Source organism: Phyllostomus hastatus, unplaced genomic scaffold, assembly GCF_019186645.2.
Source record: "Phyllostomus hastatus isolate PE091 unplaced genomic scaffold, TTU_PhHast_1.1 phas_scaffold_93, whole genome shotgun sequence".
Lineage (NCBI taxonomy): Eukaryota > Metazoa > Chordata > Mammalia > Chiroptera > Phyllostomidae > Phyllostomus > Phyllostomus hastatus.
This window is the reverse complement of record NW_025334042.1, coordinates 46489449-46510492: the sequence shown is the minus strand read 5'-3', so window position 1 is coordinate 46510492 and position 21044 is coordinate 46489449. Positions and strand designations below refer to the sequence as shown.

The window sequence follows — 21044 nt, the reverse complement described above, 5'->3', positions numbered from 1 at the left end:
GTGAAGTTTAAAAGAAATTTTTAGATGACAAGATGGAGAAGATAACTGGCAACTCAGAGGCCCAAAGATGGTTTAGGGGTAAAATGAATAAACTGAATAAACTGACATTAGAATCTGTCTTCAAAGAAAGTCTTCTGAATTCAAAAACTCTATGAAATGACTTTTCTAATGGCATATGTAAACATAGCAGCATTAAAAAGTACTGATTTATTTTGCTTTCTTCTTCATCCCTATCATAGTACTTTTTTATAAGCTTTCACCTGCTTGTATTAAACCAAATAATCTCTACTACTTTTATTTTATTTTTATTTTATTTTACATGTATATCAAACATATTCTAAATATCTTTATTTGCACTTCAATTTCATTACATATATGTTTTCTAAATGGTTTGGATTCCTATTAACCATGAAGTAAGAACTGATGATGGAATAATATCTATCCCAAACATCCATCTTCAATGTGTGACTTAGAATGAATATTATTACTATCCAAACAATTGGAGGTTCAGACAAAAAATCTAAACACACTCTGGTATCATTGTGTGGTACTAATTAGAACAGAAATTAGGAATGATTTCCCAAAATGACTTGTCAGTCTTTAAATATGTATAAACATAGATCATAAGATTGTTAATTGCAAAATGATAACATAGAATATGTATGTGAAATTCATGGCTTCACGATCTTGAGGAATTTCTTACACTATTTTGTAAAAATTAGTTTGCTTATATGAAAAAATATTATCATTTATAATCTTTTTTGTATTTTTCACAAACATGTACACACATAAATTTATGTGATAAGCTGATGTAAAAGATTTTTTTAGGTATACCTTATCCAAGCTTATACACATTTAGAAAATGTAGTGGCAACAACAAAATGTTACACTCCCCAAGTTTTCTGCCAGGAGACACAGCATTCCCCACTTACTTTCTTTCTTTCAGCCAGCACCTCAGCTTCGACACTAATAATAGAATAGCCTGTCTTAGCTTCTTATTCCCCCAAATCAGGATGAATGAGTGGCATGAAGAATACAGAAGTCCAACAACCTGAAAAACCATGTGAACTGAATTGATCTTCCCACTATTCGAATTCCATATTGCGGTGATTGCAGCCATGAAGAAAACAACAAAGAGCGAAAGAAAGGAGATGACAGTTTGCATGGCTCTTATATGAACCTTCATGCTGACATCTTGGGATCCTTTGCCACTGAGCTGCATCTTCTTGAGATGTTTCCACATGGAAAAGAGTAACAGCAGTAAAGCCATCAGGGACATGGTAAAGGGTATTATGTGCACAATCATAAATACAGTCATATTTGTGAGACGTGCAATGCGCCGCAAATTGGTCACCCAAGTGATGTTTCCTTCATTATCATTGATCCTCATTTTTAATTCTAACATCATCACTGGAAGATGACAAACCAAGAAAACTAAAGAGCCCAACAGTAGCATGAGAACCACTCTTTTAGCTTTCCATTTTAGGTGAAGAAAGAAAAGGCTGGAGAAATTGGCTATTTTGAGCAAATAAAGTATGCTGAGGCTAACAACAAACCAGAGGCTAAAATGGTTGCTTACTACCCAGATAACATGCACAATAATTCTTCCTTCTGAGCTGTAGAAAGCTAGATTATACACAGTTGCATACCAATTTAATAATACTGAGCTGAGAAAACCAATTCTGGAGACTGCCAGGGCAGTGAGAATTCCATCAGCACAGGAGAGCTTTTGCCCCTTGACCCAGTCAATCCCATTCACCAGGGTTATGAAGATATTGGCAAAATTTCCTACAACAAATTCTGCTATCACTAGGATAGAAAGAATGCTCAGTAATAAACTCATCATGTTAGGAAAAGAAGGCCAACCTAATGTCACTGGTTGTGATTCCTTTAATAACCTGACCTTAAGTTCTATTTGCAGCTAGTTTTGAATGTATATAAAATACTTACATTTTTTTAAATCTGTGACCAATGTCAAGCATGGAAGCACCAGAGCATGCTAATGAGAGAGCACAAGGCTTTCTTTATGAAAAACATTGTCATGCCCCATGCAGCTCAAATTACCTGCTTTTCAAATTCTTCATGTCCTTACTAGAATTTATGTAGGCTGGAATATTTCATAACAGATGTTTTTGTGAAAGCTGAGTTCTCATTTGCTGTCATGCAAATATAGACATATTCTCTTTCATCATTTTGCAATTTCCTTTGTTTATCCTTTCCATAATTTCTGTTCATCAGCTTTGTTCTTAATGAAATTCAACATCTCAATACATTGAATAAACAGCAAATGCTAACTTGTTCAGCAGAGGTTGGTCATCGATAGGATCATCATCACTATGGAATTTTTATAAATTTTTACTGAATTTATTGGGATAACATTGGTTAATAAAATGGTATCTGTTTCAAGTGTACAATTCTGTAATATATCAACCCTATGTTGTATTGTGTGCTCACAAAAAATTCCATTTCCTTCTGTCACCATTTCTCCCTTTTTCTTTTCTTTTTTTGTTTTATGTCAGATTTGTAGGGAGAGAATCCTAGCTTTTCCTATTAAATCATCAAGGTTTTCTTGAGTACCCCAAGAAGGCCAATACTCACTAATGGCTGGTTGCTGATAACTAACCTTGAACTATATTCTGTATGTTTATAAATGCACAAGCACACACACACTCACACACACACACACACATATCTCAGTGATGGAAAGAAGTATTGTTCCATAGTTTTCAAAATGAAGAATGAGACACAATGAGGTCATCTAGGTTTAAATCCATCTTTTATTTCATTATTTCATTATTAATTGAGATCACACATATCTCTCATGTTAGGTTTCTGATCATGGTGCGCTTTTGATGTTATTGAATGTTTAAAATAATTGTCTTATTAAAATGTTCAGAAATGTTATAAATATTCTTTAGAAAATTGAAAGAACATGTGGTTTCCATTGCAGAGTCTAGACTTCTCTGTATATGAAAATTCAGTTTTATTTTCTCAGATTAATTCACTTCTAACTACTTATTTTTTAAGATTAATAAATGTTAAAAATCAGCTCTTGTTTCAGTGTTTATATTACAATTGTTTTAGAGGATGAACTTAGAGCTAGATTGCCATGAAGGGAAACCCAGATGCTCTGCTCTGTGTATCTCTGATCCTGAACTCTCTTTTAAAACTACTCTGCCTCAGTATAATCACCTCTAAAAAATCAGATAATCATGAGAAGCTTTCCAGTGGTGTTTGTGAAAAGTACATAAAATATTTGGGTAGAGTGCTTTCAATTGCACCTGTCTCTTACAGAAAACAGGCATGGAGGATTGTTATGCATTTGATCTCTAAGATAAGAGGAATAAGTTGTCAAAATTATGTTTAACTACATAACAGAGCAGTGCAAGGAGGGAGGATCAGTGAACTAAATCACAGGTAAAAGGGGAGTCTTTAGATGAACAGATAGATGATCAATGTATTCAGTGTAGTCAATACCAAGTCCCAGGAGGCTATTTTGCAGAAAGTGAAATTATTCCCAAAATGCTTATGGAAATGCCATGTACTCACAATAGCCAAAAGACTTTTTAAAGGAACAAAGTTGGAGGCATACAGTTCCTAATATCAAAGCTAGCTACAATGATAGTGTCCTACCTGAAAAACAACAGACTTATTTATATCAGTGATAGTCAACCATTTTCTTATCTCATGGCACACATAAACTAATTACTACAATCCTGTAGCACACCTAACATACATTTTTTGCCAATCTTACAAAAAAATAAGTTTAATTTCAATTTATTCACACCAGGTAGCTTGTTATGTGCACTGTTATTTGCCAATCTGAAGGAAAAGAGATCAGTGATCCTGACTAAATACTCAGGGTACTGCATGTTTTAAAAAAATCTTGTGGTTTCCTGGTTGAAAATCGCTTTTACATGTCAATGAAACACAATTGAAGTTCAGATATTAAAACTCACGATCATGGTCAGATGGTTTTAAAAAGAGTCCATGTCAATTCAATAAGGAAAAAATCTCTTATTTTTCAACAAATGATGCTGGCAAAATTGAATATCTACATTCACAAAGAAAAACTTAGCCCCTCATTGTATAACACATACAAAAGTTAACTTAAAATTGTTCAGAGACACAAATGGAAGAGATAAACCAATAATACTTCTAGAGTAAAAAAAACATGTTCATTTGTCATACAGTTGGATTATGTTGGCCTATTAAACACAGCACCAAAAGCATGAAGCATAAAATTTTTAAATCAATAAACTGAACTTCATAAAAATTGAAAACTTTTGCTCTGTGAAATAAATATCTGCTTTTAAGGCTGCAGAGCTACAATAATTAAGTCTATGTGACCTGTTGTTTACTTACACAAGTACATCGATGGATGACACAGAATGTTGAATAGACCTACACATGTATGGTCAGTTCATTTTCAACCCTGGAACTAAAACAATTTAATGGTAAATAAAATTCTCTTCAGTAAGTGATGCTATAAAGGCGAATAAGAGTATAAAAAGTTAATTTCAATTTTCATTTCATACCAAACAATAAAATTTATTGGAGCTGACCATAGGCATAGATATAAAAGATAATAAAAGAAAGCTTCAAGAAAAAAATGTAGAGTGTGTTTGTGACCTGGGGATAGGCAGCAATTTTCTAGGTAGGATGTAAAAGCAAACACACACACTAACACTCTAAACAAAATTGAAAAGTAATGAATTAAAGACACAGTCAAGAAAATTTAAATCTTAGGGTAGAATATATATAGCATAACAATATGAAGTCATTTCAGTCCTCTCAAAATCCCAGCCCTCAATGCTCTGCTGATTTAAAACTGCTGGCAAGACTCTCTTAGAGCAGTTTGACTAGTACAGAGGAGGTTTTGGTGAACATTTACATGCTGAAACTGCGTTTGCTTTTAATTTGTGAACTGCAAAGATATTATTTCTCATTTGTGACAGCTGTGCTATGTGGACCCTACAGGGATCTGAATGATTACCCTTCCCTGATGTTCATGCCCCATGCAATTTCCTCCCCATAAGTGAGGGCAGAACCCATGAGTTTCCTGCACCCTGCAAAATATGGCAAACATGAAGGGATTATTCTTAAAATTAAGATCCAAAATGAACTGATTCTGAGTTAATCAAATAAAGATTGACCTAAATTTTCCTAATGTAATAAGTACAACTTTTAGAAGAGTGGGTGAGACTCACCTGTGTGAGAGAGATTCTCTCTGGTCTGAAAAAGTAGCAGGACTGCTGGTCAAGATGGCAACAGAGGTGAACGTGGATTACTTCCTCGCATAAGCAATCAAAATTACAACCAAATTATAGAACCATCATCACTCAAAACTGTCAGAGGTCAAGTTGAATGGAAATTTGACAATTACAGAATATTAGAAACTGTATGTGTCCAGACTGGGAGGGGCAGAGATACAGAACAAGCTGGTCCCACATCCACATGTGGTATAAGAAAGTTAAGGAGGGATATCTCAGGAGTAAGGAGTCCCAACCCCACACCAGGCTCCCCAGCCCAGGATTCCATTGCCAGGAAAATAAGTCCCCATAACTTCTGGCTGCAAAAAATAGGAAGTACTGAGTTGGTGGAGGAAACTTCTGGAGTCCCAAGCAGTCCCTCTTAAGGAACCCACACATGGACTTAGTCAGGCTCACTTCCTCTGAGCTCCAGCACTGAGGGAGCAGCTTGAAAGGCCCCTGTGGAATACAGGGGGAAACTAAAGTGTCTGGCATCAAGGTGAGAGCTGGGGGCACAGCTTTGTCCCTCACAGAAAGGCCAGCAGAGGACCTTGTTCCTTCCTGAAACTTCCCTCCCTGCCCAGAGCCACAGAGGCAGCAGGAAGTTGCCATATCTGTGACTCCATCAACCTGGCTAACATTGTTTACCCTGCCCCAGATAGCTGCCAGAGGCTCCATCCCACCAAACTTATAGCTGTTAACAGTGGCTTTTCCATATGAATGACAGGACTTGGCTCATGCTACAAACTTCTAAACCTTTTCAAATAAGCAACAGCCAGTCTAGTGAACTCCCAGCCCATGTACCTCTTGCTTAGTGGTCCCAGGCCCACCACTAGGAACAGCCAGCCTAGATTCACAGTTTGGTTTTGCCTGGGAATGCCCAAGCCCAGCAAAAGTAGCAGCTATTAGATTGCTTTATAGCTCAGGCAGGGTGGCCCAGGATTAAACATGAGGAGGTGGGGGGATCGACATTGACATACACCACCCCTGGGAAACCTCAGGGACAGTGCACCCAGTGGATAGCTACAGCCCTTATAGGCACACCACCACGCTGCCTCTGCACAGCTGATCCTTCACAGAGATTGGATGTTGGTGGTCAGTGGTCACAGACAATCCTTACAGCTGAGTGGTCTTGGTAAATCCCTCCCATTGACCTACCAATAGCAACCAAGACTCAACACCAAGGGAAGGGTGTACTAAGCCCACAGGAAGTGTACTTTGAGTACCCATCTTAGGTGCTAGTGGAGGCTGTGACACTAAAGGCCACTTACTAGGTTGGGCCATGATACCAAGACAGGGAGTCATAGGAGCTCAACCTAATATGTTGATATAAATGCAGGGAGACTGCCAAAATGAGAAGACAAAGATATATGGACCCAATGAAAGACAGATCAAAACTGCAAAAAAAGGAACTGAACAGAATGGAAATGAACAATCTATCAGATGCAGAGTTCAAACACTGGTGATAAGAATGCTCAAGGAACTTGGTGAGGACCTCAAGAACATAAAACAATACCATCGGAAAGGAAAAATACACTAATTGAAATAAAACTCAGTTTACAAGGAAACAACAGTACAGTGCAAGAAGCTGAGAACCAATGATTTGGAACATAAGGGAGAAAGAAACAACGAATAAAAACAAGGAGAAAAAATACACACACACACACACACACACACACACACACACAAAATAAGGATAGTATAAGCAGCCATAAAGACAATTTTAAGTGCTCCAAATTCACCTCATAGGGGTGCCAGAAGGAGAAGAGAAAGAGCAAGAAATTGGAAATCATTTTGAAAAAATAATGAAAGAAAACTTTCCTAATTTGGTGAAGGAAATAAGCAAGCACATCCAGGAAGCACAGGGAGTCCAAAGAAAGATGGATGCAAAGGGTCCCACTCCAAGACACATATTAATTAAAATGCCAGAAGTTAAAGATAAGGAGGGAATCCTAAAAGAAGCAACAGGAAAGCAGTTACTTACCTACCAGGGAGTTTCCACAAGATTGTCAGCTGATTTCTCAAAACAAACTTTGCAGGCTAGAAGGGATTGGCAAGAAATACTCAAAGGCAAGAAATATTCAAAGACCCATATTAAGAATGCTCTACCCAGCAAAGCTATCATTTAAAATCAAGGGACGATAAAGTCCTTCCCAGACACCAAAAATCGAGAGTCCATCATCAACAAACCATCATTACATGAAATGTTAATGGTATTTAAGAAAAAAATCAAAACTATGTACATTAAAATGGCAACAAATACATAACTATCAATAATTGAATATAAAAACAAATGAAAGAACAGGAAACAGAATCATATATGGAGAACATTGGATTGGCAGCCACTTGGGAGAGGAGTCTGGGGCAATGAGAGAAAAGTTGAAGGGATTAAGAAGTACAAATTGGTAGTTCCAAAATAGGTCAGGGGATGTTAAGTGCAATCATAAGAAATAAAGTTGCCAAAGGACTTATATTCATGATCCATTGACATGAAGAAACATGGGGGATTGTCTGAGTATGTGCTGGGTGATGCGTATAAGGGGTAAAGAGAGAAAAATTATAACACTTGTAATAGGATAATCAATAAAATGTAATTTTAAAAAACTTAAAAAAGAAATAAGCAGCCAAGTTATGAATTCTCTATGGAGAGAGCTGCTCATGAATTCTAGCAACCAATTGTGTGAGCTTGGAAGTGAATTTTTCTCCAGTCAAGCCTGAAGATAAGAAGGCAGTGCAATGAAAACTCTGATGGCAGCTTGGGAAGGCCCTAAAGCAGAGAACACCCCAAAAACTTGCCCAGACTTCTGACCCAATAAATGGATAATAGTATTTGCATGTGTTTGTGGCGTTTAGCAACCAAATTTCTGTTAATCTGTTAAATGGTAATTGCAAATGAATAGAGCACCAACAACTGGGGATTTCGTTTTGTTCTATTTGGTAGAGAAATATCTCTTCTCTACCAGGTAAGAAAAGCCCCACAATATGTTTTGCTAGTCTTGGATTTGTCTGTCTGTGTAAGAATATCATTCTTCCGGAAAAAGTTATGGTGCTTTTAGATCTGTTTAGAAACTGCTGTTATATGTATTTATCCAGAGCTGATGCTGAAGCTGAAAATCACAGCAGCAACTAGCTGTATGTCCGTATACAATTAACAAAAGCCTTCCTCTATTTTGTGTGAGTATTAGATCTTTGCCTATTCTGGAGAACACTAATACAATAGATTCTATGGTATTTTATACACAGTGCCAGTGACAGAGGGAAATGCTGTATGGAGCCTTTGGCAGGCCTCTATGGGGGAATCACAGAGCAGGTCCTGAGGATGGTGAAGCAAAGCCATCCCATTCTCTGCAGCTAGAGAAACAGCTCTTACCCTTCTACAGGTCCTTACTAGACAAAACTCTTAACCATGGGCCACCAAGTTACCATGTAACCTGAACTGCTTCTTATGAACTGAATGTATGTGACACACAGAGCTATAAAGTTGGGCATGTACAATCTTCAGATGCAAGTGCTGTCTACAAGATCAGGCCCAAGCAGGCCTTGGTGCACCAGGAAGTTTCATGAAGAAGTGGCACAAAAGCCCATAGTCCACACATACTGCTGCACTGCCTTTTCTCTTTCAGCCTGCACCATTGGCTACATGGGGAATTCCCTGTAATCATGTCACAGAGGAAGTAAAGACATGAGCCTGGTTTACAACTGATTCTGCACAACATGCAGGTGCCATCCCAAGTGGACACCTGAAGCAGCACTACAGCCCCTTTCTTGGACATCCTCAAAGGACAGTGATGATGGGAAGCCCTCACCTTCATGACAAAATTCTCACCTTTGTACATGGTTGTTCACTTTGCTCACAAGAAGAAATGGGTAGAGATGTAATTACATACTGACTCATGTATTGTGGCCAATGGTTTGGCAAAATGTTCAGCAGTTTGGAAGGAACATGACTGGAAAATTAGTGATAAGACAAATTGAGAATGTGGGTTGGGCACAGGCTTGTCTGAGTGGGCAAAAATTGTGAAGATATTTGGATCCCATGTGAGTGTTCACCAAAAGATCACCTCAACAAAGGAGACTATTAATAAACAAGTAGACAAGGTGACCTATTCTATGGTTAACATTTCCCCAACCATCCTTGCCATCACCCAATGCACTCATGAGCAACATGACCACTGAGGCGGGAACAAACTGGCCACAGATGAATGCCCAATCTGCCAGTCATGGAGACCAATGTTGAATCCCTGTTAAGGCACCATTCTCAGGGTGATCAGGCAGTTACCATGGGGCAGGCTGATTACACTGGACTACTTTCCTAATGGGAGAGGCAAAGTGTCTTACCCTGGATATGGATTTGCTTTCCCAGAATGTAATGCTTCTGCCAAAACTACTATCCCTGCACTTACAGAATGCCTTATCCATCATCAAGGTACTGCATACAATCTTGATTCTTTCTACTTAAGAAACCAAACTCATTGCAAGGAAAGCGAGGTAATGGGCCCATGCTCATGGAATTCACTCATTGTACCATGTTCTCCACCATCCTAAAGCAGCTGGCTTGAGAGAATGCCTATTGTAGCTTGCTTGCAAGATGGCCTATTGAAGACTCACTTAACAATGTCAGCAGGCAGTAAGAGCTTGTAGTGCTGGGGAAGGTTCTCTGGAAGGTTACATATGCCTGAAATCAGCATGTAGTAATGGTGCTATTTCTCCAGTTGCCAGGATTCACAAGTGCAGGAAGCAAGAACTAGAAATGGGAGTGTCACCACCACCACTACTCACTATTACCCCTAGTAACCCAACATCAAAATTTCTGTTTATTCCTCCCACAGCCCTATGTTCTGCAGGCTTGGAGGTCATTGTACAAAGAGAGCAACAGTTCTATCAGGAGACATAACAATGATTCCATTGAACTGAAATTTAAGACCACCTTCTAGCCACTATGGACTACTCATCCTCTAAATTAATAGGTAAAGAAGATAAGTACAGTGCTGGCTTGGGTAATTGATCTTGACTACCAAGGGGAAATTGAACACCACTCTGTTAGGTGGTCTCTTATTATTACCATATCATATGATTCACTTTAGAAACAAATTTCTATTCTTCTATAAATTATCTTCTATGGAGAAATTGAATAAAATGCTCACAACACCAAGCTCTTAAAGAATGCCTTTGCATTTTTATTAGTGTTCAAAACAAAATGGTCACAATGCCATTCCTTTTCCAAACTTCAGTCACAGAACAGATACAGTCACAGTCTAGTCACACTTCCCAATGTTGAAAGAAACCCATCATGGATGTAACATGATGAGCTTTTCATGGATGTAACATGGTTGGATGGCAACCTGTCTACTGCTGGATAATTACCAGAAACTCTCATTAAATAGAGAGAGAAGGAGCAGAACTTGATGTCAAAATACATTCAAATAAACAAAATGTAAATACATCAATCACAGGGACATCACCCAAATCCACGACTTCCTTTTCGCATACTCCTTTTACATTTACTCTAATTCTGATGGTTAAGTGGGGTTAATTCTATGGTTTTACGGTCACCTATAAATAACTTCATCTAGTAATAAACTGCAATCTATAAAAATCACTCCATTTCTAAATGTATTCAGATTGACTTATACTTTGCTGTTTACTAAGGTAAGTTACCCACAGGTAACTAAGGTAAGTAAGATCTTTCTTAAAGATCTTAAATGATCTTTAAGAAAATACTTAGACATTGTCCAAAGTATGTATGTAAATATTTGAAACATATGTCATTAAAGGAGATAAATCATGATGATGATGGTGGTGGTGATGATCATGATAATGGCAGCTAAACTGAAGATCTCTGATTGTTGTGCCTTCATACAGCTTTATAAATGGCAGTGTTCAATGTGATGCAAAAACTTTCGGACCTTTTCCATGACCTTATGATGCTTAGTAGTATCAGTCTCAGCATCTAGGCTAGCTTGAAAGAACAACTTGACCTAAAATTTCATCAAGAGAAACTTAAAAACAAAATACTTCTGACAATTTGACTTCTTCTGGCCAAGATGGAGGCATAGATAGACACACTGTGTGGAACTGTAGATCGAAATGTATGGAAGTCCAACAACCAAGGAGTTAAAGAAAACATTCATCCATACTAGTAGGAGGGGCTGAGATGACAGCCAGGGAGGAGAGGACTTGTGATAAGGCAGCAGCTGGCAGACTGGGCAGGTGAGGCATTGGCTGACAGTCTGGGTGGTGCCATATTCATATGCACATAAGCCAGGAGGTACAACTGGAGAGCAAGACAGACTGCACAACCCAGGATTCCAGTATGACAAAAGAAAGCTTCAAAAATCACTGGTTGTAAAAACCTGTGGGAGTTACATGACAGGAGAAGCTGCCAGTATCTCAGGAGAGTCCATGATGGGACCCACAGGGTCCTAGAATGTGCACAAATCCACCCAACCAGGAATCAGCAGCAGAAGGGTGCAATTCTCTTGTGGGTAGTGAGTGAAGTGATTGAAAGTGGGGTGAGAGTTGAGCAAGGGGCATTGTTCCCTCTCAGACCCCTCCCCCACATAAAGCACCACAATACAGTGAACTGGGTTTCTCCACAATGATGAATACCTGAGGCTCCTCCTCTTACAGCATAACAGGTGCACTGAGACAAAGGGATATGGCCCAAATGAAAGAACAGAACAAAACTCCCCAAAAATGAACTAAATGATGAGGAGAGAGCCAACCTATCAGATGCAGAGTTCAAAACACTGGTAATCAGGATGCTCACAGAATTGATTGAATATGGTTGCAAAATAGAGGAAAAGGTGAAGACTATGTAAAGTGAAATAAAGGAAAATGTACAGGGAACCAACAGTGAAGGGAAGGAAATCAGGACTCAAATCAACAGTCTGAAGCAGAAGGAAGAAATAAACATTAAACCAGAACAGAATGAAGAAACAAGAATTCAAAAATATGAGGGGAGGTTTAAGAACCTCCAGGGTTTAAATGCTCCAATGCCCAAATCATAGGGGTGCCAGAAGGAGAAGAGGAAGAGCAAGAAATTGAAACTTATTTGAAAAAATAATGAAAGAGAACTTCCCTAATCTGGCAAAGGAAATAGACTTCCAGGAAGTCTAGGAAGCTCAGAGAGTCCCAAAGAAGTTGGACCCAAGGAAGCACACACTAAGGCACATCATAACTACCTTCCCCAAGATTAAAGATAAGGAGAGAATCTTGAAAGCAGCAAGAGAAAAGGAGACAGTTACCTATGAGGAGATCCCATCAGACTGTCAGCTGACTTCTCAAAAGAAACCTCACAGGCAAGTAAGGGCTGAAAAGGAGTATTCAAAATCATGAAAAGCAAGGACCTATACACAAGATTACTTTATCCAACAAAGCTTTCATTTAGAATGGAAGAGCAGAAAAAGTGCTTCCCAGGTAAGATCAAGTTAAAGGAGTTTATCTTCATCAAGCCCTTATTATGTGAAATGTTAAGGAAACTTATCACAGAAAAAGAAGATCAAAACTATGAACAGTAAAATGACAACAAACTCACAACTATCAACAATTGAACCTAAAACAAAAACAAACTAAGCAAACAACTAAAAAAATAACAGAATCACAGAAATTGTGATCACATGGAGAGATATCAGTGGGGAGGGGATGAGGGGAGAGGGAGGGAAAGGTACAGGGAAAGAGAAACATAATGGGTAGATAAAAAATAGACAGCGGGAGGTTAAGAATAGTATCAAAATGGAGAAGTCAATGAACCTAATGTACGACCCATGGACATTAGTTAAGGGGGGAATGTTGGAGAGATGAGGGGTACAGGGTGGAGGGGGACAAAGGGGAGAAAACAATAGGACAATTGTAATAGTATAATAAAATATACTTAAAAATAAGTAAATAAATAAATAAATACATAACATAAGAACATGCATACTTTTGCACACATATCTCTCTGCACATGTACAAAAATCCTCTATTACAGAAAGACCAGTACAATTAGCGTGTCTTTCTTCACCTTAATAACTTAATGTCATACCATTACACAAAATTGTTTTATCATTTAGCCTTGGCTAGTGTGGCTCAGTGGACTGAGTGCTGGCCTGAAAACCAAAGAGTTGCAGGTTTGATTCCCAGTCTAGTGCACATGCCTGGGTTGCAGACCAGGTCACTATTTGGGGGCACATGAGAGGCAACCACACATGGATGTTTCTTTCCCTTTCTTTCTCCCTCCCTTCCCCTCTCTACAAATAAATAAATAAATAATTTTAAAAAACATTGTTTTATCAATTAATAATGCTAAGTATATAGTATCACATTTCCATCATTCTAGATCCTTTCTAAAATTAGAAACATTAGACTACTATTTACATATTTAATTTATATAAATTATTACTATACTGAACATTTTAAAATCCTTTTTCTGTTCTTAATTCAAGTTCATCATGAAATAGAAAAATTTGTCCTAATTTTTTCCTTTCTGTTACTAATATTTATACATTTATTCATATTGAATTGCATATCATATACACATTTATCACTCTTTCAAAAGATAATTTTATAGACTTTCTACTCAGCTACTTCTGTTATCAGAAAATCATATTAAAGCAGAAATGTTTCCCTTCATCTAATATTGTATCACTTTGAGAAAATATAATTACTTAAAGGCGAGGAATATGGGAAATTTTAGTGCTGTTTAACAAAACATGAAAGAACCAGATAAAAAGAAATGCTGAAACTGAAAGGGAACTTACAAGGTTTTCTATTGAGGTATTTTCCCATAGAATACAGAAACTTCTTTCAAATTCTGTCTATAAAGTTACTGGTTTTGCTTTTCTCAGAAAATGTAAGATGCCACAGTAGTCTCCCAGAGATAAATCTTAGCTTCCTGTTCCCCCAAACTATAGTGAAAGAGTGGGCTGAGGGAAAGAGAGTGGAAATCACTATGATGGCCATCATGGTCTGATTTTCCAGTACCCGAGTGAAGCTCCAACTAGCTGTTAGAGTGGAAATAAAGTAAATGATGAAGAGGAGGAGGAAGGTGGTCACCATTTTCACGGCCCTTCTATGGGCCTCTGTGCTAGAGTCCTTGGAGCCCACAAGGATGAGCTGCAAATTCTAGTGGTGCCTCACCAAGGACAGAAAAAAAAGAAGTAAAGAGCTCAGGGACAGGAGAAATGGAATAATATAGATCAATCTAAGAAGAACACTTTCAAGATAGAACGTGTTGTGGGGCAGCTTTGCCTGCCACAGAGCCCCCAGTCGACCACAGATGAGAATAAGTCTACCAAGACATGATCTGCTTGGGGAGGAAAGGTGGCCAATCTTAAAGGAGAAGGGCCAAGAGCCTTTTCCTCATTGGGCTTTTATTGGGGTCATTTACACAAGAATACAGGTAAAGCTCATTAATCATTGCCAGGAAGTAAGGATCAAACAATAGATAACATACAAAGAACTCTGAGGGCCTATTCTGAGTCAGGGTCTATTAGCTAAAGGGCTACAAAACTTTGGGAAACAAACTAACTTCCTTCTCTGACCTTTGTCATTTAATTGACAGCATTCTTAACAAAACAGGTTTCACAGGATTTTACATATTCTTTATTCAGTCTGATCCTCTGGGGAAACTGCCCTTTCCAGCACAGTGCTGCACTGCCCTCCAACATTGTTTCAAGCTTAGGTCAGGCAGGGGAAGTAAGGCAGCCAAGAGATTAGGAAACTTCTCGAAGACAGAATGAGGACTCAGGCTATGTTAAAGCCGAGGTGCGAGAGTCCATCACCCCCTTTCCTCCATAGCCCCCCAAGCCCTGCCCTGGGGCCTCCACATGATCATGCCTGTCTTAGGTCGTTCTCCCCTTGGAGAATCTTACCCATCATTGACTAACTGACCAAGCATTGGGGACCAGGCAGGGTGAAGAAAAAGGAGCAGAGGCAGCACCCCTGCCAAGGAAATAAGCTTTGCCTCCTTAGTGGCTTATGGTCCGAAGGTCCCTCACTCAACCTTAGCCTTGGGTTGGTGGGGGGGGGGCCGGTGAGGGTTACAGCTTCTGAAACCAGGCATGGCAGTTCCCAAAAACATGTTATTCACATTTAAAGGCAAAGTCATATTTCTCTCATGAACTCTGTAGGTATTCATCCACAACTCACTAAGAGCATCCTTCATTAAGGGGTTAACAGGCAATAAGAAGAAAGTTCCCAGGAAAAACACAAGAACTACTCTATTTATTCTCCATTTCAACCAGATGAAAAGGAAGTGGGAAAAACTGGCTACCTTAAGGAAGTAGAAAATGCTTAGATTGGTGGCAAAACAGGTAGTTAAGTGATTAGGTAATGCCCAAAGATTAGTGACCACTTCTGCTAGTTTACCAGTACCACACACATGTGGAGCTAGCCCCATAATGAGTGAATCCACTAGTGTTATTCACAGTTGAATGATTCTTCCCATAGAAGCTGGTGAGGATGACATCACTTGAGGAAAACTTCCCATTCTTGACCTATTCAATGCAGTTCATCACTCCTGTGAACCCATTTCCCAGCATTCCTAAGATGAGTTCTCCTGCTGCCACTACCAGAAAGGCGACCTTCATTCCAGCTGACATCTGTATAAGAAAGTTTCTAATGTTGTGCCTTGCTGACAGCCTTATAGTGAAAGAGTTGCAGATGAAAATCCATTTATGATGCTTTCTGTAAATATTGTCATCATAATTCCCAAAAGTACAACCCAAATTCTGCTTTATGATCTACTTCCAGAGATCTTCACTGAAAATATAGCTCATTCTATTTATATAGTAAATCCAGTGTGAAAGGGAACAGGTCCATTAAGAAACACAACAAACTTCTGGTCAAAATGGAGGCATGAGTACACACACTTCCTCACCTTGTACAACCACAAGAAGAAAAACAACTAAATGAAAAACAAAAAACACCCAGAACTTCTAGATAATTGAACTGTATAGATGTCTGACAACCAAGAATTTAAACAAGAAATATTCCTCATGATGGCTGCAGGAGCAGAGACAGAAAGTCAGGATGGAGAGGACATAGTGCATAATGGAGAGGAAGCAGCAAGTGTGGAACACGTGGTCCCATGTTCACATGTGGCAGAAAAATATTTGGAGAGATTCCTCGCCAGTGAGCGATCCCAGCCCCAGGCCTGACCACCCAGCTGAGTTCCAGTGCCGAGAAGACAAAGCTTCACAACTACTGGCTGTAAAAACCAGTATGTTTGGGCTGGTGGAAAATACTGCCAGTTTCTCAAGAATGGTCATTTGAAGGGCCTGCAGGGTTCTAGAACATACACAAATCCTCCCACTCCAGGAATCATCACTAGGGCAACAACTAGAAGGGTGCCAGTGGCATAAAGGATGTGGGGTGAAGTAATGGAAATGGGGCAAGCGATGGACAAGCTACCAGAAGTCAGGCAGTGGCATTGTTCTCTCCTCAATTTCTGCTCCCTACACAGCACCACAAAGTGGTGAAGCAGGTTATCCCACCCTGGCATATACATAATGCTCCGCGCCTTACAACTTAACAAGTATGTTAAGACAGGAGTCAAAGCAACTCTACCTAATACAGAGAAACAAACACACAGAGACTGACAAGTTGGAAAGACAAAGAAATAAAAATCTTCTGCATAGCTAAAGAAAACACCAGCAAAATGAATAGAGAACCAAGTGTATGAGCAAATATATTTGCCAATGATACTTCAGACAAGGATTTGATCTCCAAATTATATAAAGAACTCACACAACTCCATTCCAGGAAGACAAAAATTCCAGTTAAAAAATGGGCAAAACACTCAGACAGATACTTCTCCAGAGAGGATATTCAGAGGGCCCAGAGACACAAGAAAGGATGCTCAGCATCACTAGCCATCAGAGAGATGCAAATTAAAACCATAATGAGATACCACTTCACACCAGTCAGAACAGCTATCATAACCAAATCAATAAACAAGTGCTGGCAAGGCTGTGGAGAAAAGTGAACCCTAGTGCACTGATGGTGGGAATGCAGAATGGTGCAGCCACTGTGGAAAACAGTATGGAATTTCCTCAGAAAACTAAAAATGGAACTGCCTTTTGACCCAGCAATTCCACTGCTGGGATTATACCCTAAGAATCCTGAAACACCAATAGAAAAGAATCTATGCACCCCAATGTTCATAGCAGCACAATTTACAATAGCCAAGTGCTGGAAGCAACCTAAGTGCCCATCAGTAAATGAGTGGATCAAAACACTAGGGTACATTTACATGATGGAATACTATGCAGCAGAAAGAAAGAAGGAGTTCCTACCCTTCACAGCAACACAGGTGGATCTGGAAAGCATTATGCTAAGTGAAATTTTAAGCCAAGCAGTAAAACACAAATACCATATGATCTACCTGGAAGTGGAACTTACTCAACAAAACCAACAAGCAAGCAAAATATAACCAGAGACAGTGAAATTAAGAGCAAACTGACAGTAACCAGAGGAGAGGTGAGAGGGGATACAGGGAGAAAGGGGGGAGAGCCATCAAGGAACATGTATAAAGGACACATGCACAAAGCCAAAGGAGGGTAAGATTGATAGTAGGATATGGGGATCAGTAGGGTGGGGGAAGAGTGGGGGCAATGGAGGCAGCTGTACTTAAACAACAAAAAAAAAGAGAAAGAACTAAAATTTTAATTAAAAATAAATAAACAACTGAATCTAAAACAAACAAACCAAAAAACCCTAAGCAAACAACTGAAACAGGAATAGAATCACAGAAATGGAGATCACATGGAGTGTTATCAGTGAGGAGGGGGAAGAGTATGGAGGAAAAGGTGCAGGGAATAAGAAGCATAATTGGTAGATACAAAATAGACAGGGGAAGGTCAAGGATAGTATAGGAAATGGAGAACCAAATAAACTATAGGCTTGGCCCATAGACATGAACTAAGGAGGGTATTGCTGGAGGGAATGGGGTTATGGGGCAAAGTGTGTAAAGGGGGCAAATTCAAACAACTGTAATAGCATAATCAATAAAATATACTAAAGATAAATGAACTCAAGATTCATGAACCACTATCATGTTACTTACCATCACCTATTTGTAATTACTAAGGTAAAGGCAAATGATGTCTACTATCTAGGCACCAGCTACAAATTTCCATTTGTGCCACTGACTAAAACAGTGAAGTCAACTATCTAAACATGCAAATATTAGAGAGATTTTTTTCACCACTTTGTATTTTCATCTCCCTGAGATGCAAATATTTTGAATAATGAATACTAATTGCTAAGAAAAGAAACTTTATATAATTTTGTCATTATTTGTTACTCATTTAAGCTCCTTCTACATATCAAGTATTTTTGTTGATGTAATTGGATTTGGAAAAATAATTTATAGCTACTATTTATAGTTTAAAAACAATATGCAGTTCCTAGAAAAAATAACTAAACATAATTAGTAAGAAATATTTTAGAAGCTAAACCAGAAGTTATAAGCAAGATATATGGAGAATTTATATGAGGAGGCTATAAACGCTACAATGCAAAGTCCATTATGGTTTTATGAAGACAGAAATATTTAGTGGGAATCTGAACTATTTAGAATTTTTGAATAATGAGAAAAACACATTCAACACTGATGTAAGGGCATGTCAAATTATCAAAGTGGCATGAACAAGCTGTTGTCCCCTCATAAACAGTGAATATCTTTTGTGTTACAATAATTTGTTGTCTTTCCTTCTTTATTAAGATTTTATTTATTATACCTTTCTAGACAGAGGGAAGGGAGGGAGGCAATGAAACATCAATGTATGGTTGCCCCTTTTGTGCCCCCTACTGGGGACCTGACCTACAACCCAGGCATGTGCCTTGACTAGGAATCCAACCAGAAAGGCTTTAGTTTGCAGGACAGTGATCAATCCACAGAGTCTCACCTGCCAGGCCACTTGTGTTGGGAACCGCCCTGACTGGTATCAGAAGCTGAAACCCCCGCCTAGCTAAGGCTAAGGGAACGCCCTTGGAACCGTAAGCCAGCAAGGAGACAAAAGCTTATCTTCCTGGCAGGAATGCTGCTTCTGCTGCTTTATTCATAACTGAACCCCAAAAAGCTTGGTCGGTTAGCCAAAGACGGGTAAGATTCCCCACGGGGAACGACCTAAGACAGGCACTATCACTTTGGGAGGCCCCCCCAAAGAAGGACTTGGGGGGCCGCAGCAAAAGGGGGTGATGGACCCTCGCTCCTTGGCTTTGACATAGCCTGAGTTCTCAGCGTCTGGGAGAAAATCTCCTTATCTCTTGGTTACCTAGTTCCCTTGCTCCACCTAAGCCTAAAACAATGACAGGGTGGTGCAGCTCGGTACTGAGAAGTGCGGATTCCCCAGGGTGATCAGGCCTAAGAAAGAATATGTAAATTACTGTGAAACCTTCTTTGTTTAGAATGCTCTCAGTTGAATGAGAAGGGTCTTAGGAGGAAGTTAGTTTGTTCCTCAGTCTTACAGCTCTTTGACCCCCTAACTCAATAGACCGGCAGAGTTCTTTGTTTTCTATAGTTCCTTACTTCCCCCCTAATGAGTACTGTACTTTACCTGAATTATTATGCAAAATGAGCCTAATAAAAGCAGGTATGGACGGTAAATCAGCGCGCTCCCCACTAGGGGGGGTGGCCATTCTGTCCCTACTTCCCCACAGAAACTAGTCTGTCTCTGTGCATGTGTTGTTTTTTCTCGCGTGTTTATCGTCGAGCCATCCATAGTGTTCCGTGGTCACTGCTGGCCAGTGACCCACGCGCAACAACTTGTTTTTTAAATGAAATCTTATTAAGTACCCTCTAACATCTCCGTCCTAATGCAATGTCTCATCTTCTTTTTGGGGTAGAGAGTGACTGTGTGTTTCAATCTCCCTTACAGATGGTGTGGCAATGTGACTGAATCTGATCAATGTCTTGTGAGTGAAAATTATGTGCATCATTTACAAGCCTGTCCCCAAAAAATCTCCCCACACATGCTTCCCCATGCATCTCTCCCCTCCCACTAACTAGATTGGCGATGACTCCAGGGCAATCTTGGAAACCCCATGTTCAAAATGGCGTGTTTGTAATCAGCCTGATTCCCAGGTGACTGCATACAGAGGCTCCTCAGACACATCAAGACTGTTAGAAAAGCAAACTAAATTCAGATTATGCATGAATTGCTTTATGTCTTGGAGCCTTTTTGTGACAGAAGCTCTTTTCTCCAGTTTAAGGCCATGATTGGAACTGAACATGTGCAGATTTATTTGGATGTGATGCAGACACCGGCCCACAGTATCCGTGTCACTATGGATGAAATGAGACATTCACACAGACTGCTGAGTCCAGTGGAGGAAAAGAGACAGCATAGCTTTTCTCTTAAGGAGAGCAAAAGCCCTTGGCCTTTCTTGATGACAGGCCTTTATTTCTCTCTGCACATTACATGATGGTCCTTATTTACTATACAAAAGTTCACTTTAGGTGGTTATCTTTTACAGAAAACAAAGGAGCCAATGTCCTCTAATCACATCACAGAGGAGGGATATTTGCAAATGAAAAGGCAAAAGTGGTCAAACTGGTTACACTCATCCTTGGAAGGTTTAGCATGGATTTTAGGAAGTTACTTTGCAGTAAATGTCCTCAATTCAAGGTGAGGAAGTTTTAGCAAAAAGCAAGACTCATACTGGCCTAGGTACATTGCAGGCCTGATACCCCACAGGAGAACCTATTGATGGGCGAGGGTCCTATGCATGTCCAAGTGGAAGTGGGGCCCACACCACACAGAACAGCCTCCTACATCAGATATATTTAGAGGGTGAAGAAACAGA

At 39.3% G+C, this 21044-nt stretch overlaps 1 protein-coding gene across 1 annotated transcript; it reads right to left on the bottom strand.

The window, feature by feature from the left end:
- Nucleotides 1–928: 928 nt before the first annotated feature.
- LOC123812378 (taste receptor type 2 member 20-like) lies at nt 929–1846 on the bottom strand. Its single transcript, XM_045829013.1, has one exon. The coding sequence runs from the start codon at nt 1844–1846 to the stop codon at nt 929–931; it is 918 nt and encodes a 305-aa protein (XP_045684969.1).
- Nucleotides 1847–21044: the final 19198 nt, after the last annotated feature.